The sequence below is a fragment of the Ambystoma mexicanum genome, chromosome 6p, assembly GCF_040938575.1.
Source record: "Ambystoma mexicanum isolate Mex_15411 chromosome 6p, UKY_AmexF1_1, whole genome shotgun sequence".
NCBI lineage: Eukaryota > Metazoa > Chordata > Amphibia > Caudata > Ambystomatidae > Ambystoma > Ambystoma mexicanum.
This window is the reverse complement of record NC_090935.1, coordinates 1,484,705,988-1,484,729,867: the sequence shown is the minus strand read 5'-3', so window position 1 is coordinate 1,484,729,867 and position 23,880 is coordinate 1,484,705,988. Positions and strand designations below refer to the sequence as shown.

The 23,880-nt window shown below is 56.0% G+C and overlaps 1 protein-coding gene across 1 annotated transcript in view; it reads right to left on the bottom strand.

Moving 5' to 3' along the window:
* LOC138511073 (coiled-coil domain-containing protein 158-like) overlaps positions 1 to 23,880 on the bottom strand; it is a 1,302,957-nt gene that overhangs the window by 125,976 nt on the left and 1,153,101 nt on the right. The window contains exon 11 of the mRNA XM_069626572.1: positions 413 to 457. Within this exon, the coding sequence (XP_069482673.1) occupies positions 414 to 457 (44 nt within the window). The 3' untranslated portion in view covers position 413. The remainder of the gene's footprint in view (positions 1 to 412; positions 458 to 23,880) is intronic.

Below are 23,880 nucleotides of genomic sequence, written 5' to 3'. Positions count from 1 at the left end.
CTCCAATTTAATGCCAAATATCGACGGCATTACCACTCAAGGTAAGTCCGGCAAAATCCTCATGGAGTCCCATTGACTGAAGAAAATGGGGACTAACACCACCTTACCACCACGGGACCAAGTAGCCGTAATGGTAACCGATTGTGGCAGTAATTCTGCAAAATTGCCACTGAATTACTGCCCAACTCACAATTAGGCCCATTATGCTCTCTTTAGATCCATTTCAAATACTCTTCTTAGCTTGTCTGTCGAACATAAACCTGCAGTGTTTGATTCCAAATTAAGATTACCGATCGTATCACTAATACATTTTCACCCATATATCTTTTGTGAGATGTACTACAAAAACGGGGGATCCCAAACACTCTTCTTTTAACATTTGTCACTGAACCCATTTATTTCTGCATCTTACCTTAATCGTCATACATGTCATCATCGAGGCCACATATGCTGAGGTCTAGAGGAGACAGACGTAAAGAGAAAATGTTATCACCATTCATGTATTGATCACCCATATATTATTTATAACAATCGTTCACATCTGGCAGAGCTCAAGTCGAGGGTACACGCGGAGGGGACGCAGTCCACCCACTATTCTCAGAGGGTGGACTCAGTCCCCCCGAGCTAAAATGAGAAACATTGAATGTCCTCTTTGCATTCATAAATTAAAGCCGAACCGCAATCGTCAGGTTTGCAGGCCAGACACTTGTTCGTTGCACTATATAACATGATGAAAAATTAAGAACTAATGGTGAAATGTCCCATTTCAGTAGTGCAAATTCCAGGGAAAACATTCCTATTGGTTCTTGGAGTTTAAAACAAGCACACATTTTAATGTTTTCAAAACCACTATGAGAATAAAATATCCTCTCTTGGTTTTGTATGTGTGTTGATTTTTTGAAAGGCAAATGCCATTCGTCCTGTGCAATTTGGGTGGTAATGCAGTCAATTAAATGAAATGTGCATATTTCACATTAATATGGTCATTTCTGGCGAAGTCACATCCCATTGCGTTTGTTGATGAGTCCCCCCACTTTAATTTTTAGGACTTCACCCCTGAATTCAGAGCAATTTACACCAGCTTTATAAGAACAGCGCAAAATAAGAAAGAATAGTTTGAGCCTGTACCACAATGAATCATTGTGACAGGCAGATTTTCTGAATCCACAATTAATGAGAAATAAACCTCTACTGCAGCCTGGTGTATGTTCAGGCCGCCCTGTCAAAAAAGATAAAATAAATAAAACCCTTCTAGAGCCTTACTCCCCAGAAAACATTGGCGACTGTACACTTAACATATGGATTGAAGGTTGTTTTCATGAACGATAGGGCTTTTCCCCTGTCCATGGTTTCAAATTGCTTAATATCACAATTAGTGTATCTTTTCAACGAGAGCCATGCATGGGGCAAAATAAATGCTAAGTGAAGGAACGGGTGATGGTTGTTTCAGTTAAAATGACGTGACCACGTTTCTTATAACTGTGTCCCCTCTGGCCCAATCAGCTGCCGTAGAAAAACTTGTCTAAGTTGTGCACATAGAGATCTAAGTTCTGGTAGGGGGTGTCAAGTCGGGCGGCAGGGACCTATCAAGTTTACACTGTAAAGTAAATGGACCCCGGCCGCCATATTTTGCCATTTGTATTGTAGGGTGCAAATGGAAAGGGCAAAAGGTGGTGTTCAAGGATGTATGCCACCTTTTGCCCTTCACATTTTCACTCCGCAGTGCAAAGTGGGTTAGGCAGGCAGCGTCTACTTTTCATTGTGACTTGTGCTTGCCATGCTCGCAAGGCAAGCAGTGTTCACAATTACAAATAAACCCTCCCTGACATGGGTGCATGTTGGGGAGGGTTTCATTTTAACATGTACATGTTCCGCGCAATGCAAGCATGTGTAATGAGTCCCTATGGGGTCTGTCTGCTTAATGCTTGTGTGTGGGGCAGGCGGACCACATTGGGATCTCCAGCATTTGCACCGGCATGAAAATCCATGCTGGCGCAGAAGCTAGAGCTTGTATGGCAGAGAGGAAGAGAGCAGCGGAAACCACCCCTTATCTCCACCATACAAATGCTTGGAAATGAGCCGTGGCATGAATGCAAGGCATTAAAGGCTTTTACAACTTCCATTTACAATTCGCTCTCATGAACATGAGCTCCTGGTATACACTGTTCCCCCTTGGCCAACACACTGTTCTTGTGTCATTTGCTATGACATTTGAGCTTTAGCAGCCACACATTTTGTTTCAGCTTTTTTACAAACCAGCTTCTAATATAGTTTCAAGGTGTTGCCTCACATGTTTCAGCCAAGACAGGGAGCCAATCTCTATGATTTTTAAGATTTCAATTGCACATGTTTCCCACTGCCATAGGTGCGAGTGTTTATGAGTGCATAAAGGCCCATTCAATGGGTACTTTTTTTGTGATGGTAGTGCAGCCAATCTGCCTCTAGCAGCCTCAAAATAACAGTCTCTTTTTCATTTTTTTATTGTTGCATTCATGGTTTACAGAAAACCTTACACAACATAGAAGAATACACAAAACTAATATTTCAAGTGCATACCACAGCACATCACACGGTTTTTAGATTGTTCTTGTCCAATTCAGTTGTCACAGACTTTTAAGAAGACATTTAAAGCTAAAATGAAAGAAATATTAGTACCCAACATACATTTACACCAGAGGAGGTTCATAGACACATCCGTGTTGTTGCAAATGTTATCCTTAAAACACATTAGCCGGTTGTTATCAAAGTAGGAACACGCAGTGACCAACAGGGTAATTCATAGAATTTCGCAGAAAAGTGTCGCAAGCGGCTGGCGCAGAGTGTCCGCGTGCGATTGTCTGCGCCAGGCACGTGCGCTAAAACCGATTTCCGCGCACAGCGTGTTCATGGATTTTAGGCTCCCAAACCAGCCGTGGCGCAGAGTATCGCAGCGACCCTGCAGCAGCGCCAGTAACGCCCCCAAGAACGCCCTCGCGCAAGGAAAAGCCATCAAAATCGCTAAATCATAGCAAAGGGCTGCGCTAACCCTGGACCAGTTTACAGGGCTGGCAAACAAGGAACGCAAAGCGGGTAACGTGCATATCAGGGGTACGCGTGAAGTTATACACGCGATTAGCCAGGGTACGTGTATTACAGGGGTACGCGGGAAGTTTAACACGCGATTGGCCAGGGTACGTGTATTACAGGGGTACGCGTGAGGTTCTACACGCGATTAGGCAGGGCACGTGTATCACAGGGGTACGCGGGAATTATCACACGCGATTTGGCTGGGTACGTGTATTACAGGGGTACACAGGAAGTTACACACGCGATTCGGCTGGGTACGTGTATTACAGGGGTGCGCGGGAATTCTCACATGCGATTTGGCCAGGTACGTGTATTACAGGGGTGCGCGGGAATTATCACACGCGATTTGGCTGGGTACGTGTATTACAGGGGTGCGTGGGAAGTCACACACGCGATTAGGCTGGGTGGCTCCTCACAGGTGTTCCCTGTACACCCTCCACGGCCCCTGCAGGCAGCCCACAAAACAGGGGACTACCCTGCACACCTGCTCATGTCCCCCTGCACCCCCACCCCCCAGCAGTGCAGGGGCAGCCTCCACCAGGCCCCCACCCATGTCTCCCACCACCCCCACCCCCCCGCCACCAGGGGCACCCTCCACCAGGCCCCCACCCATGTCTCCCACCACCCCCACCCCCCAGCCACCAGGGGCAGCCTCCACCAGGCCCCCACCCATGTCCCCTATCACCCCCACTCCCCCGCCACCAGGGGCAGCCTCCACCAGGCCCCCACCCATGTCCCCTATCACCCCCACTCCCCCGCCACCAGGGGCAGCCTCCACCAGGCCCCCACTCATGTCCCCTATCACCCCCACTCCCCCGCCACCAGGGGCAGCCTCCACCAGGCCCCCACCCATGTCTCCCACCACCCCCACCCCCCAGCAGTGCAGGGGCAGCCTCCACCAGGCCCCCACCCATGTCCCCTATCACCCCCACCCCCCAGCAGTGCAGGGGCAGCCTCCACCAGGCCCCCACTCATGTCCCCTATCACCCCCACTCCCCCGCCACCAGGGGCAGCCTCCACCAGGCCCCCACCCATGTCTCCCACCACCCCCCCGCCACCAGGGGCAGCCTCCACCAGGCCCCCACCCATGTCACCCACCACCCCCACCCCCCCGCCACCAGGGGCAGCCTCCACCAGGCCCCCACCCATGTCTCCCACCACCCCCACCCCCCAGCCACCAGGGGCAGCCTCCACCAGGCCCCCACTCATGTCCCCTATCACCCCCACCCCCAGCACTGTGGGGCACCCTCCACCAGGCCCCCACCCATGTCCCCTATCACCCCCACTCCCCCGCCACCAGGGGCAGCCTCCACCAGGCCCCCACCCATGTCTCCCACCACCCCCACCCCCCAGCAGTGCAGGGGCAGCCTCCACCAGGCCCCCACTCATGTCCCCTATCACCCCCACTCCCCTGCCACCAGGGGCAGCCTCCACCAGGCCCCCACCCATGTCTCCCACCACCCCCACCCCCCCGCCACCAGGGGCAGCCTCCACCAGGCCCCCACCCATGTCTCCCACCACCCCCACCCCCCAGCAGTGCAGGGGCAGCCTCCACCAGGCCCCCACTCATGTCCCCTATCACCCCCACTCCCCCGCCACCAGGGGCAGCCTCCACCAGGCCCCCACCCATGTCTCCCACCACCCCCACCCCCCCGCCACCAGGGGCAGCCTCCACCAGGCCCCCACCCATGTCTCCCACCACCCCCACCCCCCGCCACCAGGGGCAGCCTCCACCAGGGCCCCACCCATGTCTCCCACCACCCCCACCCCCCCGCCACCAGGGGCAGCCTCCACCAGGCCCCCACCCATGTCTCCCACCACCCCCACCCCCCAGCCACCAGGGGCAGCCTCCACCAGGCCCCCACTCATGTCTCCCACCACCCCCACCCCCCAGCCACCAGGGGCAGCCTCCACCAGGCCCCCACTCATGTCTCCCACCACCCCCACCCCCCAGCCACCAGGGGCAGCCTCCACCAGGCCCCCACTCATGTCTCCCACCACCCCAACCCCCCAGCAGTGCAGGGACAGCCTCCACCAGGCCCCCACTCATGTCTCCCACCACCCCCACCCCCCAGCCACCAGGGGCAGCCTCCACCAGGCCCCCACTAATGTCCCCTATCACCCCCACCCCCCAGCAGTGCAGGGGCAGCCTCCACCAGGCCCCCACCCATGTCCCCTATCACCCCCACCCCCCAGCAGTGCAGGGGCAGCCTCCACCAGGCCCTCACTCATGTCTCCCACCACCCCCACCCCCCAGCCACCAGGGGCAGCCTCCACCAGGCCCCCACTAATGTCCCCTATCACCCCCACCCCCCAGCAGTGCAGGGGCAGCCTCCACCAGGCCCCCACCCATGTCCCCTATCACCCCCACCCCCCAGCAGTGCAGGGGCAGCCTCCACCAGGCCCCCACTCATGTCTCCCACCACCCCCACCCCCCAGCCACCAGGGGCAGCCTCCACCAGGCCCCCACCCATGTCCCCTATCACCCCCACCCCCCAGCAGTGCAGGGGCACCCTCCACCAGGCCCCCACCAACCTGGATGACTCCGTGCCATCTTCCCCCGTTGGGCCCTGTGGGGTCCCAGCTGCCCCTTCTGCTGCCGAGGAGTCCAACTCCGACCTCCGCCTCTTGGACCTCCCCTCGCCAGCTGCGGCCTGGGAGGTGGCACCAGACTCCTCACTCCCCGACGAGATCACAACTTGGGAGGGGATCCGGGCCTTGCGTCTCCGGCTGGTGGTGCGACCCCTGCCGCTGTGCTCCACAGCACCTTCTCCGCCCTCTTCATCAGTTGACGCTGCAGACAGGGAGAAAGAAAACACAGGCATCAGGGCACTGTAAAATGGACTCATACACACATGACAGTTATACATGAGTGGCATTGGTAAACCTCACACATGGCATCACAATCCCCAACGCCCATGTCATTTCAACTTGCACACATGAGCCATACCACAGCCATAATGCAACAGCCAGCACCATCCATTCACATACAACAGCATGGGCAGCCAAAGGTCATCCACACATCACATGCAACATAGGGAGTACACTACACATGCACACACAACACCAAACCTGCATGCATGTGTACACCTCCGCCAACTGTCGCAGTGTCTCGATTGACATCCATGTCACACCTGACAATCATACCTCCACATCCTGTGCCATGCAAGGCCACACACACAAGCACCATCCATGTGTCACACATGAGACCCCTCGCATGTGTCACCCTCACAGCCCTGTACACACCCCCTACTTGGCCACATAAAAATACATGTTCAACCTGCACACTCCTGGCACACCACCACACGCACAGCTTACAATCAGAATGCATGTACACTTACCGCTCGACTCCAGACGAGTCTGCTTCTCAAGGACCTGGATGTGGAGCGCTGGGGATATGCGTTCCAGGACACTCATCTGATCTTCCGACAAGTGGCCCCGCCCGCCCCTTAGCATCTGCTGCCATCATGAGGCGCCGGGCCTTGTTGAGGGTCCTGGACCTGAAGTCCTCCCAGCGCTTCCTGACACGTTAGTAGTCGCGGACTGCCACCTCCTCCGCGTTGATGGCAGTCACGATGTCCATCCAGATCCGAGTCCGTCCTTCCTTGTCGGCGCGCAACCTTCCGAAGAGGGCATCATACTGCCCCAGGACATGCTCCACCAGGACACCAACTTCCCTGGCACTGAAGCTGGTGCCCCTCTGCCTCCTTGGCCGGGGGTTGCCACTGGTGCCAGATGTTGTAGTGCCCGACATGGCAACCCCAGAGGCAGGAGTGGGTGGGCAACTGGGTCCTGGGGCTGGGCTGTGGGGCGACGGAAAAGCAGTCGGGAGCCTTTGGTTCCAGCAGGGGTGGTCACAGCAACAGCACCCCTGGCTGATGTGCAGGCAGCAAATGGCAGGGCACGTGGGCAGCAGGCAGTCAGGCAGCAGCAGATGGCAGGTGGGAGCGTGCTCAGGGCTCTGGGGGGCAGTAATTTGGCCTCCTGGGCAGGAGCGTGGTCTTTCGTGTGTGTACGCGTGGACAGCTTGATACGGAGTGATTTTGCACGTGAAAATCCCACACGTCTGCGTGTAAATCGATGAAAGGCCCTTAGCGCGTAAACGCGTCACCAGCGTATGCGCGTCTATGAAGTCACGTGCACGCGTAGGAATAAGTTGCGTGACCCGTCATCTTTCCCCAGGGGTTACATTCAGCCTTGCTAGAGCACTAGGGTACAATTACCATCTGGTACCCAACCCCTTTGACCCCCAATTGCCCAGGACAATAGTCTACAGCCACTCCCATACGCACATTAATATCAGTGCCATGGCTGGGAGGCGAGGATTCCGTAAGGGTGGCAAAGGTGGAAGAGCCACAAGTGGTGGCCTTGGTGGATCCGGTAGGGGACGTGGTCGTAACTTGCAGGGTGAGCCTGTCCCCCCATGTGTGGAGGACCAGTCAAGGGCACCCATAATCCCCCCCTCCCCCCCTCCCGTTGAGGCTGATGTGGCTGACACCATCCATGCTCAGCCCTTGTTGGACCAGCCCATTGTGGCACCAGACCTGGCTGACTCCATGGCTGACTTCCAGGTCAGCAGGGCTACGACACGTGCGCTGGTGCACGTTGATGCCATCATGCCACGTGGATCTGGGGCAGCAAGGTCATCTGCTGCCCCAAGTAGGCAGGGCGGAGAGGCTGCAGGGGCAGCTGCGGCTCCATCCACCCCAGCTCTCACACACCCAGCCAGGACAGTGTCGGTCCTAGTCCATCCTGCTGACATTCCCCCTGACACCATTACACTTGAGCCAATGCCTGCACCAACTCCCATGCTGAGTGTGCAATCCCACACACCTGATACAGAGCCCACCAGGGCTCCTGCCCCTAGTGTCCAGAGCGGCGCAGGACACTCAGGATCACCACCACCTTCCAAGCGGAAGAGGAAGAGTGCTCGTCCGGCACAGGCTGATGCCCCAGACACGGCTACACAGTCCGGCCCGTCGAGGAAGCCCAGCTTCACGGATGACGAACTGAATGCACTTGTCGAGTATGTGTCCGGACATGATAACGAGATGGTCATTGTTGCAGGATCCAAGACCACACCTGCACAACGCCAGGCACACTGGCAGACCGTTGCGGACATCGTAAGTGCCCTTGGAATCGTGAGGCGCACAGCCAATGATTGCTATAAGCGCTGGAATGACCTAAAGCGCAGGGCAAAGAAGAAGCTGGCCTCAAGTCATGCCGCAACTCTAGTGACTGGAGGTGGGTCTCCAGTATTAGACATGGAACTCACTCCACATGAGTCAGTCGCTGGGACCTACGTCACGGAGGAACAGATCCAAGGCGTGGGAGATCTGCCTGATTACGAGGCATTGTCCGGTGAGTGCACATGCATGTGTGTGTCATCCATGTGCATGGTGTGTGTGTGAGGGCATCTGTTTGTGTGCCAGGTGAGAGTGTGTGCGCCTGAGTCGTATGGGTCAGCCATGTGCTTCATGCAATACATCCTGCGCAGCTGCATATGGCCATTGCAGTATCCCTTCTGCCAACAGTAGACATCCCAGTTGCCCTTGAAGTGTCACCTTGCCACAAAATTGTTGCTTATTTTTCTATGTTCATTCAGACAGATTGTTTGCATTCCACCACTTATACTAGGCATTCCTCAGTCCTCTAGTCACATGTCTGGCATGGCTATGGTAAAGTGGAGTGACTTTGTTACCTGGATATCATATGTTCACACATGTCCCTGTGCAATTGGACCATATTGGACTGGCAGCTCCAGGTGAAAAATCAGACCTGTTTGAATTAGAAAAGCTATTGCATGCGGGAACTGGACTGAATGAATAAGTGCTGCCCTCCTCTCCATCTTCACTCAATAGCAATGGTACATGCCATCTGTGTGATGGCATGTGTGTGTCACCTGGCAATCACAGGCCAATGTGTGATGCCACTGCCAGGCAGCATGCAGAAAATGTGTTCTTCTTCCATCTTTGTGTCATCAGTGTGTGCCGTTTGCCTGCCCTTCATACGCAGTGAGGGTGCATGCATGGGAGGGTCTTAGTCATGTGGGACATGTGTCAATCAAGTACTGGTTCTCTTGCTTCTCAGCCCTCATTGTGTGCCATGGTGCTAATGGCTGTTTCCATTTCTTTGTTATTATGTCTTTGCAGGGGAAGACGCACCTGATACTGCTGGGGTTGTGGAGATGGTGCAGAGCCAGGAGGGGTCCGAGGGCCGACCATCCACCAGTGAGGGACGTGGTGTGCTGGTGGGTGAGAACCCACAAGTGCTGCAGGTCGTGCTCTCAAGGGGTGTCCCTGGCTGCACCTCCCCCGAGCTGTACTCAGCTGTTGATTCGGATGATGAGACCTACGTGCCGTCGCAGGTGAGTGTTCCAGGGAGGGATTCTGTTCTGTCCCACCCACCTGCACCAGGGTCAGTACCCTCAATGGGCATGTCAGTGTTGGCAGCTAGGCCTTTGGTGGTTACGGATGCAGGGTCACACTCCGCGACATCTGATCCTGTTCCTGGGCCAGCAGATCAGAGGGGGAATGCAGTCCTGCAGCCTCAGGCAGTGCCGGCACAGCAAGGCGCAGTCCGCCTTGCCCCAGACAGGTGTGGTGCCCGCCGACGTGGTGGCCGTACACCACCTGGCAATACCGCATGGGAGCAATCCATTTACGGTATGGCTACCCAACAGGCAGCATCATCCGAGATGATGGCTCAGGCCATGGATAGGGTGGCCACTTCCATTGTCCCCCCTGAAAGGCTGATGGAGCGACTAGAGCAGGCAACCGACTCCATCTGCCAGTCACACAGGGAGGACATGTTGGCGTCCAACAGGGACAGGCGGGCGGCACTGGCGACTCTGCAGGAGGCCATCTCCATAGAGTCCCAGGGCCACAGGGAAGCCCTGAGGCAGGAGCTACATCAACTCAGGACGACTCTTGTTGAGCTTGAGGCTTCAACACACCAAAGGACAGAACAGCAGCTGGAGCGTCTCACCCGTACGCTCTCAGCTGAGATGCAAGCAACGAGGGCGGAGGTCCGGGCATCCCGTGAGTTGTTGCATGGGGACCTCCGCACCCTCATCCTCCAGAACGAGACCTACCACACCCGCATGCTTGCAGCCATGGAGGAACAGAGTAGGGCCTTGCGTGGGCTGCCTCCCATAGTGCAACCACCTCCGGATGCAGCTGCACAGGGTGATAATAGCGACAGCAGTGATACTCCCACAATAGGGTAGCCGTGTGAGCCATGAGCCCATGGAGGTGTTTTTTTTTCCCAGGATCCACACAGGTGGGTTTTGGTGTGCACCTTGTCCTCGGACCTCCTGGGTGGCCTCCCCAACCCCCCCGGGCCCATTAATGGCCATTTTTTATTTTTTTTTATTTTTATTTTTATATTTTTCCCAATTTTTTTGGGACAATTTGTTGGCTTCCGTGGTTCCTGTGGGCATACGCTGCATTGTGGCTGGGCACATGCAGGCTTGTCGTGTATTAGGTTCAGATGCCTGGGTTTGAGTCACACACACCCCTCCTGCTTCCCGTTTCCATGGGCTTGCAAAGGGTGTGCCCAAGTGACATTGAAGTACATGGTGACATTGGACTCCCACTACATGTGTGGGTAGTCTAGTCAATACTGTGTATACATTCCTAGTGCATATTGCTGTTGTGTTGTACACTGCATGTTGCATTGATGTGTAACTCATCATCTGTGTCTGCCTCCCAATTTGCAGGTCCCTTCCTCATGTCTACACAAGGCCCTCTAGTCTGGAGATGGGGTCCTTGTTGGCAGCAGTGCACCTACAACTCTACATGGCGACAACACTGTACAGTTGGAAGTGGTGGGAGTGCAGGCATTTCCAGGTGGTGAGACTACTGATTTATTACATTAGTGAAGTCATGTCAATGGTAGTACCTGCTCAAGTTTGTTGTTGGTCCTGCATTACAGTGAGCATTTCAGGTGTAGCAAGTTTCAATTGGGGACACTGTACATCGCGACACTTGTCATGTTGTGGGGATTACTTTGTTTACCTGCACATAGCATGACATGGCACGGTGTGTTGTGTGGCGGTGCTGGGGATGGGTTGGGTGACATGGCACTGTCCTCTTGTTGCATTTAGCAAGTGGGTATTCATTTTAGCTGCTTGAATGTGTTTCTTCACAAAACTGCATTGGTGGTGTGTGTGGGTAGGGATGCACACATTGTAACACTTCCAGGTGAACAATCTCAGGCTGATATGCTTTTCACGGTTGAATCTCCAGACATTAAGGATCAGTGTCAGGTTGAGTCATCATTGATTGTCAGATGGAATGTGCCAGGCCAGTGTGCAGTCCACAGGGGTGTGATTACTATGTGAAGTAATTAGCCACTAGCTGTGTACGGGATGCCTCCCCCCGTGCCCTTTCCCCTCCCATGCGCAGCGGCTGTGCATGTGGTTGGGGATGTGGGGCCACCACCATGTCCACGGCCAGGCCCCGGCGTGTTGCAACGTTGTGCAGGACACATGCTGCCACTATGATCCTGCACACTACTGGGGGAGCGTATAACAGCTGCCCGCCAGAACGGTCAAGGGAGCGAAAGCGTGACTTTAGCACTCCGAATGTGCGCTCCACTATGCCCCGGGTTGTAATGTGGGCTGTGTTATATCTTACCTCAGGTGGCGTGGTGGGGTTCCGAATTGGCGTCATCATGTGGGGGCTGAGAGGGTAGGCACTGTCCCCTGTGGAGGTGGTGATTGGTATCATTGGTGGGGTTGTGACCTTGCTCAGTATCCAACATGCATGCATGTGCAGTGGCATACATACTCACCAAGCAGCCATGTATCGCCATGCCGCCCAGCTTCTAGGTCCCGGAATAGGGTGGACATTCCGTAAATGAAGCTGTCGTGGGTGGACCCGGGATAGTTGGCATATACTGAGGTGATGATTCCCTTGGCATTACATACTACCTGCACGTTGATGGAATGCCAGTGCTTGCGGTTCCTATAGATGTGCTCAGATGCCCTGGGGGGACGTAGAGCCACATGGGTGCAGTCGATGGCACCTAGCACTTTGGGGAATCGTGCCACACCGTAAAAATCCAGGGCGGCAGCATGCCTTTCTGCAGGTGTTCTGGGCAGGTATATGTGCCTGCGGACTGATGGGCGTGCAGTGATGATGTTCAAGACCTGGTGTAGGCAGCGTGACTGGGTGGCCTGTGACACCCCACCCACTATGGCACTTGTCCGCTGAAATGATCCAGTGGCTAAGAAGTGCAGTACATTGAGGACCTTCTCCAGGGGGCTGAGTGCTTGGGAGCACAAGGTGGGTGATGTGAGGTCATCCTCCCACTCACTCACCAGGTCCAGTATTATGTGTGGTGGAAACCTGTACCTTCCATACACCTGGTCATCAGGCATCCCGAAAAGGCTGGTTCTGGGTGTGAATATTCTGGCCCTGACTATCCTCCTCCTTTGGTAGCCCACTGCCACTGCTGCTAGGAACGGTATGTTCATCCTGGCGTCTGAGCTTGTTATTGTTAAAGTGCGCAAATTCATGCTTTGCGCGTGTTCTAGGCGAGCGTGTGACCCGCGCACACCTGGTTCCCAGTCCAATAGCGTGTGAAATTCCCACGCACCACGGGATACAGGTGCGCTGACGTACTTGCGTGTGTAAGTGCCCGCGCACCCCTGAAATACACGTACATAGGCCAATCGCGTGTACGCGCACTTTTGTCCAATTACACGCGATGACACTCTGACGTGCAGTATTTACACGTGTGCTCCGTCATCACGTGCTGAGTGGGGAACACCCGTGCGGGTCACGTCACATACACGCTTACGCGCTGAGGGACTCTGGACCAATAGAATCGCGTATGCGTGCTGACGCGCTTACGCGCTAAGGGCCTTTCCTCGGATTTCACGCTGACGTGCCGGATTTTCACGTGCCAAATCACTCCGTATCAAGCTGGCCACGCGAAAACACACGGAAGACCACGCTCCTGCCCAGAAGGCCGAGTTACTGCCCCCCAGTGCCCCGAGCAGCCTCCCACGTGCCATCTGCTGCTGCCTGCCTGCCTGCCTGCCTGCCTGCTGCCACCGTGCCCTGCCATTTGGTGCCTGCACATCAGCCATCTGCAGGGGTCCAGTTGCTGTGTCCACCCCTGCTGGAACTGAAGACTCCCGACTGGGATTACATCGCTCCACAGCCCAGCCCCAGGACCCAGTTGCCCACCCACACCTGCCTCTGGGGTTGCCATGTCGGGCACTTCCACATCTGGCACCAGTGGCAACCCCAGGCCAGAGGGGCAGAGGGGCACCAGCTTCACTGCCACCGAAGTTGGTGTCCTGGTGGAGCATGTCCTGGGGCAGTATGATGCCCTCTTTGGATCGTCCCGCGCCAGCAAGGAAGGACGGGAGAGGATCTGGGCCGACTGTGTGGTTGCCATCAACGCGGAGGGGGTGGCAACCCGCAACATCCAGAAGATCAAGAAGCGCTGGGAGGACTTGAGGTCCAGGACCCTTGTGAAGGCCCGGCGCCTCGTGGAGGGGGGCCGGGGCCGCATGAGTTCCATCCAGATGAGGGTCCTGGAACGCGTACGCCCAGCGCTCCACGCCCAGATCCTTGAGAGGGAGGCCCGTCTGGAGTTGAGCGGTAAGTGTCCAAGCATTACTGTGTGAGACAGGGCATGTTGTGGTGTGCTGGTTCTATGATACTTGCCTGTATGTGTGCCATAGGCCATGTATGCATGTATGTGTGCAGGGACATCATGGTAATGCATGTGCGACCAGTGATGTGTGACCCACATGGTTGTTGCATGTGTTCAAATGCCGCATGGGGAGCACTATGCAGATTTTGAACATGAGAGCATGCCAGTCTCTGTACCTGGACATGGGTGGGGGTGAGCGATGGGTGCTGATGCCAGGTACATATATGGTAGCCATGTCTGTGTGCCTGACCTGCGTGTCTGCATGCCATGGATGCATGACACATGTGTGTGACAATGCACAGATTCAGTGAAGCAGCCAAATTACCCTTGTATCCGCTGTGTTTGGTGTGTTTGGGGCCAGATGGATGTGACTGAGGTGAAGTGTGTGCATGTGATAGGCATGAGCCATGATGCATGTGAGTTACATATCATTGAATGTTTCAAGAGTCCATTGGACATGCATGGAAATGTCCATGGCATGCACCATGCCTGTTACTGTGTGTGTTTTGCCTGGACTGACCCATGTGTTGTGGAGGGACATGATGGAAGTGTACTTTGACAGTGGTGCTCATCTGCTATTGCTTCCTGTCTAGGGGACCATTGTACAGTGCCCTGATGCTTGTGTTCTTTGTCTCCCTCTACGCAGCGGCTAGTGAAGAAGAGGGCGGAGACGGCGCTGTGGAGCAAGGCGGCGGGGATGCCCCCACGGCTGCAGCGGAAGGGGTGGGTGAGCCCCCACAGGGGCCTGCTACGGTGGGAGATGGTGAGGAGCCATCCAGGTTGGTGGTTTGCACAGAGGAGGAGGAGGCCGCCACTGGGGCACACATGGGGCCTGGTGGGGGCATCCCTGCTGGTGCAAGTGATGCAGTCCAGGGCCAGGGGCAGGAGGCAGCACAGGTCACCGTGGAGGGGCCTGTGCATGTCGCTGTCCCTGACCCTGTGAGTGCACCACCATGCACCAGCAGGGATGCCCCGTCCCAGGCCCGTCCGCAGGTAGAGGGGATGTCCATGTCACCTGACTCCCCTCCACCTGCGGACGTGGGAACCCCTGGCCGTGTGGAGAAGGTCCTGATTGGGGTCGCGATGCGCACGGCTGTGATTCGTGATGCCGTGCGTGCTTCCCGGGAGGAGCACGCACGTCATCACGAAGTGCACCGTGCCGACGTGGCCCAATTGGGATCGGCCATGTTCGGGGGTTTCCTGCATGTGTTGGCCAATCTGGCGGCCCTCTCCTCCTCTGTGCAGGCTATACACCAGTCGTTCTCCTTGCCGTCTTCCGGCCCAGATGCCACCAGGGCCCCCTGTGGACCTGCCCCGACCAATGCAGCCAGCTCGGTGGGGATCCCATCCCTGCCACAGTTGGGAGTCGGAGGTCCAGCAGGGGTGGACAACACAGCAACTGGACCCCAGCAGATGGGAGATGTGACAGCATCATCGGGCAGGGCACGTGCACGACGGCGTCGGTGGTTTCCATCAGCCTGGATGCCGTCGTGCTGGCAGAGGCAGTGGCGTCGGAGGCAGCAGCGGGCTCGACGTGGGAGGCATCATGGCTCGGGGCCATCAAGATCAGAGGGGCAGGCATCGGCCGGAGGGCAGGGCAACCCTGGGATGGTGGTGTCTTCCGTGTGGGAGCAGTTGGTCCAGCGGATAGGTGCGGAGCGGCAGCGGGCGGAAGAGGAGCGGCTCACCATGGTCAGGGCGGAGTTCTCCATGCGTCGGGCGTTGAGGCGGGCTGAGTGCCTCGAGGAAGCTCGCAGGGAGTTTGAGCTGGACATGGGGTTATCCCTGCGAGACCTCGGGGCCAGGACACAGTCCCGCCTCCAGGACATCGACATGGAGTTCGATGATGCCCTGGCCAGCAACATCACAGAGTGAGCCGCAGGACTTGCCCGCTGCCTTTGTATGTAGTTATTTAGTTAGTTAGTGTTAGGTTTCCTTTATTAATTTTTATTTTTTTGGACCGCTCGGACAATGGCCACTTTTTTGTATATATTTTTTTCATTAGGTAGTAGTAGGTTTCATTTATGGTGTTGGGCTCATGGACCCTGGAATATTCGTGTATATAGTTTGCTTTTTGAAGAACATTTTTTTTTATTAATTATTGTGTTCACCATGAGGAAATGGTTTTTCATTATTTTCCTTCCACATGATATTGCTTTGGACAACATTTGTTTTTGGATTACTTTTTATTTTTTTATTTTAACATTTGTTCTCGGACATGGACCATTTATTTTGTTATCCCCATTGTTGTATGTTTGATTTGTTTACTTATTTTTCATCTTTAATACATGTTTTTTTAACTTTCACTTGTGGTATTTTCTCATTGGTTTCATACATGTCATGATATGGGTTTTGACATTCACTTGCACCCATTGTGTATGTGTGTGTGACGGACATGTGTTCATTTACATACTTGCCATTGGGGTTGTTTCATGTAATTGCATTCACTATGTGGGTGGATGCAATCCTTGCCTGGGTGTTTGTGCTGGGTATGCTGCCCATTACTGCCATGATTGAGTATCGTCAGGACCTGGGGGCAGGGGGACATGTGTGGGTGCCTGGTGGAGGCTGCCCCTGCACTGCTGGGGGGTGGGGGTGGTGGGAGACATGGGTGGGGGCCTGGTGGAGGCTGCCCCTGGTGGCGGGGGCGTGGGGGTGATAGGGGACATGGGTGGGGGCCTGGTGGAGGGTGCCCCTGGTGGCGGGGGAGTGGGGGTGATAGGGGACATGGGTGGGGGCCTGGTGGAGGCTGCCCCTGCACTGCTGGGGGGTGGGGGTGGTGGGAGACATGAGTGGGGGCCTGGTGGAGGCTGCCCCTGCACTGCTGGGGGGTGGGGGTGGTGGGAGACATGGGTGGGGGCCTGGTGGAGGTTGCCCCTGCACTGCTGGGGGGTGGGGGTGGTGGGAGACATGGGTGGGGGCCTGGTGGAGGGTGCCCCTGGTGGCTGGGGGTGGTGGGTGACATGGGTGGGGGCCTGGTGGAGGGTGCCCCACAGTGCTGGGGGGTGGGGGTGGTGGGAGACATGGGTGGGGGCCTGGTGGAGGGTGCCCCTGGTGGCTGGGGGGTGGGGGTGGTGGGAGACATGGGTTGGACATGGGTGGGGGCCTGCTGGCAGGTGCCCCACAGTGCTGGGGGGTGGGGGTGGTGGGAGACATGGGTGGGGGCCTGGTGGAGGGTGCCCCTGGTGGCTGGGGGGTGGGGGTGGTGGGTGACATGGGTGGGGGCCTGGTGGAGGGTGCCCCTGGTGGCTGGGGGGGGGCCTGCTGGCAGGTGCCCCACAGTGCTGGGGGGTGGGGGTGGTGGGAGACATGGGTGGGGGCCTGGTGGAGGGTGCCCCTGGTGGCTGGGGGGTGGGGGTGGTGGGTGACATGGGTGGGGGCCTGGTGGAGGGTGCCCCACAGTGCTGGGGAGTGGGGGTGATAGGGGACATGGGTGGGGGCCTGGTGGAGGGTGCCCCTGGTGGCTGGGGGGTGGGGGTGGTGGGAGACATGGGTTGGACATGGGTGGGGGCCTGCTGGCAGGTGCCCCACAGTGCTGGGGGGTGGGGGTGGTGGGAGACATGGGTGGGGGCCTGGTGGAGGGTGCCCCTGGTGGCTGGGGGGTGGGGGTGGTGGGTGACATGGGTGGGGGCCTGGTGGAGGGTGCCCCACAGTGCTGGGGGGTGGGGGTGGTGGGAGACATGGGTGGGGGCCTGGTGGAGGGTGCCCCTGGTGGCTGGGGGGTGGGGGTGGTGGGAGACATGGGTGGGGGCCTGGTGGAGGATGCCCCTGCACTGCTGGGGGGTGGGGGTGGTGGGAGACATGGGTGGGGGCCTGGTGGAGGGTGCCCCTGGTGGCTGGGGGGTGGGGGTGGTGGGAGACATGGGTGGGGGCCTGGTGGAGGGTGCCCCTGGTGGCTGGGGGGTGGGGGTGGTGGGTGACATGGGTTGGACATGGGTGGGGGCCTGCTGGCAGGTGCCCCACAGTGCTGGGGGGTGGGGGTGGTGGGAGACATGGGTGGGGGCCTGGTGGAGGGTGCCCCTGGTGGCTGGGGGGTGGGGGTGGTGGGTGACATGGGTGGGGGCCTGGTGGAGGGTGCCCCACAGTGCTGGGGAGTGGGGGTGATAGGGGACATGGGTGGGGGCCTGGTGGAGGCTGCCCCTGGTGGCGGGGGAGTGGGGGTGATAGGGGACATGGGTGGGGGCCTGGTGGAGGCTGCCCCTGCACTGCTGGGGGGTGGGGGTGGTGGGAGACATGAGTGGGGGCCTGGTGGAGGCTGCCCCTGGTGGCTGGGGGGTGGGGGTGGTGGGAGACATGGGTTGGACATGGGTGGGGGCCTGCTGGCAGGTGCCCCACAGTGCTGGGGGGTGGGGGTGGTGGGAGACATGGGTGGGGGCCTGGTGGAGGGTGCCCCTGGTGGCTGGGGGGTGGGGGTGGTGGGTGACATGGGTGGGGGCCTGGTGGAGGGTGCCCCACAGTGCTGGGGAGTGGGGGTGATAGGGGACATGAGTGGGGGCCTGGTGGAGGATGCCCCTGCACTGCTGGGGGGTGGGGGTGGTGGGAGACATGGGTGGGGGCCTGGTGGAGGGTGCCCCTGGTGGCTGGGGGGTGGGGGTGGTAGGAGACATGGGTTGGACATGGGTGGGGGCCTGCTGGCAGGTGCCCCACAGTGCTGGGGGGTGGGGGTGGTGGGAGACATGGGTGGGGGCCTGGTGGAGGATGCCCCTGCACTGCTGGGGGGTGGGGGTGGTGGGAGACATGGGTGGGGGCCTGGTGGAGGGTGTCCCTGGTGGCTGGGGGGTGGGGGTGGTGGGAGACATGGGTTGGACATGGGTGGGGGCCTGCTGGCAGGTGCCCCACAGTGCTGGGGGGTGGGGGTGGTGGGAGACATGGGTGGGGGCCTGGTGGAGGGTGCCCCTGGTGGCTGGGGGGTGGGGGTGGTGGGTGACATGGGTGGGGGCCTGGTGGAGGGTGCCCCTGGTGGCTGGGGGGGGGCCTGCTGGCAGGTGCCCCACAGTGCTGGGGGGTGGGGGTGGTGGGAGACATGGGTGGGGGCCTGGTGGAGGATGCCCCTGCACTGCTGGGGGGTGGGGGTGGTGGGTGACATGGGTGGGGGCCTGCTGGCAGGTGCCCCACAGTGCTGGGGGGTGGGGGTGGTGGGAGACATGGGTGGGGGCCTGGTGGAGGGTGCCCCTGGTGGCTGGGGGATGGGGGTGGTGGGTGACATGGGTGGGGGCCTGGTGGAGGGTGCCCCTGGTGGCTGGGGGGTGGGGGTGGTGGGTGACATGAGCAGGTGTGCAGGGTAGTCCCCTGTGGTGTGTGCTGCCTGCAGGGGCCGTGGAGGGTGTACAGGTAATACCTGGGAGCACACAGCCAAATCGCGTGTGGAACTTCCCGCGCACCCCTGCAATCCACGTACCCTGACTAATCGCGTGTGGAACTTCCCGCGCACCCCTGAAATCCACGTACCCGGCCAAATAGCGTGTGGAACTTCCCGCGCACCCCTGAAATCCACGTACCCGGCCAAATCGCGTGTGTAACTTCCCGCGCACCCCTGAAATCCACGTACCCTGACAAATCGCGTGTGGTACTTCCCGCGCACCCCTGAAATCCACGTACACGGCCAAATCGCGTGTGGAACTTCCCGTGCACCCCTGCAATCCACGTACCCTGACTAATCGCGTGTGGAACTTCCCGCGCACCCCTGAAATCCATGTACCCGGCCAAATCGCGTGTGGAACTTCCCGCGCACCCCTGAAATCCACGTACCCGGCCAAATCGCGTGTGTAACTTCCCGCGCACCCCTGAAATCCACGTACCCTGACAAATCGCGTGTGGTACTTCCCGCGCACCCCTGAAATCCACGTACACGGCCAAATCGCGTGTGGAACTTCCCGCGCACCCCTGCAATCCACGTACCCTGACTAATCGCGTGTGGAACTTCCCGCGCACCCCTGAAATCCACGTACCCGGCCAAATCGCGTGTGGAACTTCCCGCGCACCCCTGAAATCCATGTACCCTGCCTAATCGTGTGTGGAACTTCCCGCGCACCCCTGAAATCCACGTACCCGGCCAAATCGCGTGTGGAACTTCCCGCGCACCCCTGAAATCCATGTACCCGGCCAAATCGCGTGTGGAACTTCTCGCGCACCCCTGAAATCCACGTACCCTGCCTAATCGCGTGTGGAACTTCCCGCGCACCCCTGAAATCCACGTACCCTGACAAATCACGTGTGGTACTTCCCACGCACCCCTGTAATCCACGTACCCGGCCAATTCGCGTGTGAGACTTCCCGCGCACCCGGTATACACGCACACGTTTTTTTTCTGTCAGCGCGTGTCTGTGTTTGTGGGTACCCCTTTGCACGTCATTTGTCCTGGAGGGCCACAGTATTGGGCATTCATCATGGCTGTATATAAGTGCTATTTGTTGGCGCACCTTTTGGCGCACATTTCTTACAGGCGCAGAGATGCTACCGCCTGCTTTCTTGTGGCGGTCGTGTTTGTGCCTGTGCGCTGGTTTGAGCGTGCGCTTTTTTGCCCTATTCTATTCCATGAATACGTGTTGTAGGCGAGCGTGTGGGCGTTCCGCGCACTTGTACCCTGTGCTTCCCCGTGACGCCCACATTTTGGCAAGTTGTTCCCCATTCCGAGTGGTACGCCCCGTGTTCCGCCTACTTTTGTTGCGTGCGCCGCGCTATGTGCGATTTTCGCTCTGGCCTGTGCGATTTTCGCTGTGACCTGGCGCACGCTGTTTGATGGCCTGTGCGCCAACGTGCGCCGCACACTTTTTTATCGCACATCCGCTGGTTTTCTCGCGCACGGACTTCCATGAATCGATGTGCGCTGCTTTTCGTGCGATTTTCGCACTTGCACTGCGATTTTCGCTATTCCACTGCGAATCGCACGTTTTTGCCCACTTGCGCCGCGCAAATTATTCCATGAATCGCTAAGTGTCTCAACGTTTCGGCGGAGTCCTTGACCCCACAAAATGTGCAGATATAATTAGAGGAATCACTGGTAAACATCAATGAGGAATCCTTCCAATGCTTAATCCTCTCATATGTGGGGAATTGATTAAGCCTGAAACGCATATATGTCATGCAAATAGTTGCACAAGGAAAGCGTTGAAGGTATAGTGCTATGCATTCACTCGTATGGAAAAAGTTAGAGTACTCCACTTAGGTGAGATAGGAAGCAATACAATCTGCAGTCTCCACCCGATCATCCCAAAACGCGCTCCGCTTAACAATCCCTGGGCGCTGCACAAGATCTACCTCTGTGACCCCAATAGTGACCAATTCAGACTGCATCCTTAACTTGAACTCTTGAATGGAAGGATCAGATTCTGCATACATAGCTGAATAGAGAATCTCGTATAGAGAATGTTTCAGGGGATCGATAGTTTTCCTGAAGATTGAAAGCTGTTTCCAAATGTATCTGGCCTTTAGAGACACCAGACAAAGCTGGTTTCTTATAACCGCGTTCGGGATAGCATGGAAAGACCCTGCACCTCCTTCCATAGCTTCCCTTGTAAAGTATTAAGCATAGGGCCCATACCATGAGTGGACAGGTGAAGGCCATATAAGATCATAGGTTAAAACTTGGCCAGATAGAGGAGCCTCAAAGGGATCAAGGAGAATTTGCATACTCGGAGCTTCTAAAATTTGAGTTGAGATACTAATCTCTTTGTCTTATCAAAGAGGCAACTTCTCCAAAATTCCATGCTAACCCTATTGGTGAGGTTATAGCCTAAGTCAGTAGCGGCCTTGACCTGGTCTACACTTTCAGCCCAAGTTTGTGCCTGCACCTTATTTCCCCTCGAAAAGACCAAAAACTTTGATTTAGATGCATTGGGCAGGAGATTATTAGCCAGGACATAGTTGAAGAATAGCTACATTTGCTTTCTCAGGCCTCACAGAGTTCTGTCAAGCAGGATGAAATCATCCGCAAAGGTCATCCATTCCAACCTAGTATTGCCCAACTTAGCAAGAACAATGGAGAGACCCTGCCACAGTCTCTCCACATCGCACAGATACAAGTTGAAGAGTATAGGGGCCAATGTGCATCCCTGTTTTACCCCAATAAATGAATGTATCTCCTGAGATTGGACCTTTCTTTAGTTAGTCGTACACGTAAGGTGGTGTCTGTGTGTAATAATCCAAGGAGCTGCGAGGTATGTTCATATCGAGGAGTTTGAGCCAGAGCCTAGACCAAATGACTCCATCAAAAGCACTAGACATATCCACGGATGCTATAAAGACTTCCCCCCCTTGTGTGTGATGTACATACTGTCTAAGGTGAGCCAAGAGGGCCGCATTAAGTGAGGTGCCCTATTCTTCCCTGAACCCCACCTGAAACTGGCTCAAAAGGTGGTTGCTTTTAACCTCTCGGTTAAGGTCCCTCGGGAGGAGGATGGAAAATACTTTGCTTGTTGCGTCAATCAAAGCAATGGGCCTGTATTTGTATGGGTCGAGTGTATTCCCCTTTTTATGTATAGGTATAATGATAGATTGCCCCCAAGAAGCAGGTATACTATGGGACCGGAAAATATGGTCAAACATTGGCTTCAGAAGTTCAGCCCATAGCTCGGGTGCCTCTTTAAGGACAAATGGAGGAATGCAGTCCGGTCCCAGGGCACAGGACGGCTTAAGTTACCTATAGCCCAATAGATGTCATCTCTTTCCCAGGTGCACAGGCCTTCAACAGGATTTCCCAACTCAAGTCCGATTAATAGATAACCAGAATTTCCCATTCTTCCCCTTACAAAGATGTTCCAACATAATCTCATGTGTCCTAAAATAAGCATCCATCTTTGGAGATTTGACAAAGTTCTTATGCCTTTGGGACATTTTTTATTTAGAGGCCACATAATCAGATGCAGCCAAAGACTGCTTTGTTAAAGCAGCCAATGCCCTATGTTTAAGTAGCTTAGAATGATGTACACTATCATCTCCCAGATAACTACCAAGCTTAGTGTGAGCCGAAGGACATTGGCACCTGATTATATAGATACAGGCCATAATGATGTTATAGTAAGAGTCATCAAAACCCTCTCTCGTGCTTCGCATAGGGGAGGGAGGGCTCAAGTTTGTCAAGGAGGCTGTCAGTAAATGGTTACATTTAATGACAGTCTTTCTGTTCCAGTTAACTACAGTACCTTTTTTAATTGTAGAAAGCCCAACTAAGTCTGGTCTTAATTGGAATGTCGGGTTGGGGGTTTGGTAGAGATATGTTTCAGGTAGCTGCAGTTAGTCCTAAAGCCGTTAGCAATATAGAAAAAAAAAACGATCCTGGAACTACAATCCTCTCTATGCCAAGTGTGTCTAGGTGAATGCGAAGATGGAGACTGGTCAGCAAGGACATATCCCAATCCTCAAGAAAAAGATCCCAGCGAATGCTTCGTTTGGAGTTAGGATGTAGGTAAGAAGGAGTGACTCCATTCTCATTCCACAGTGCTCCCTTGGCACAAAGCGAGTTAAAGTCACCACCTAGAAATGTACGTTTACCACAACCCATCTCGTGCCAGGCACAGAGAATATCATCCAAGCCCTCTTCGATGGTTTCAAACGTGACCCTTATGGTGTTCCAATAGAGGTTCAGTAGCAAAATAGGCTGTAGACATGAGCCCAGATCTAGCTTAATCGCCAGCAGCCATTCGTTGCTGCACATAGTGTCCCATTTTAACCTCAAATTGCGATCGATGGCTACTGCAAGTCCCCCTCTAGGTCTCCCCTCATCCCCCTTTAGTGCAGGACTAGAGATTATATGGAAACCTTCTGGTGCAGGAATGGCCCAAGATCAAGGTTTCCTGAAACATATAAATACGAGGAAGCCTGCTAACAGATTTGTTAGCCATAAATGCAAACATGTTCGCACCTCGACAAGCATTCTCAATAGTGTCATGCATGCCCAGATCCTTGTCTAATGCTCTCCAGAGTCTTCAAGGCTGGCTGTATCCAAGACCATTCCTGGACATTGCCCAAAAGATTGGTAATGAATGACAATGTGCCTTGGAGTGGAGGAGGAATGGACATCCCGGCTACCTCTTTAGGTACAGTAGCGGGTTCCTTGAAGGCTAGAAAAATTTTAGCTTCAACAGTGCTTTGCAATCCCACTAACTCAAATCCCAAGGACTGCAGATGTTTCCCTTAACCCCA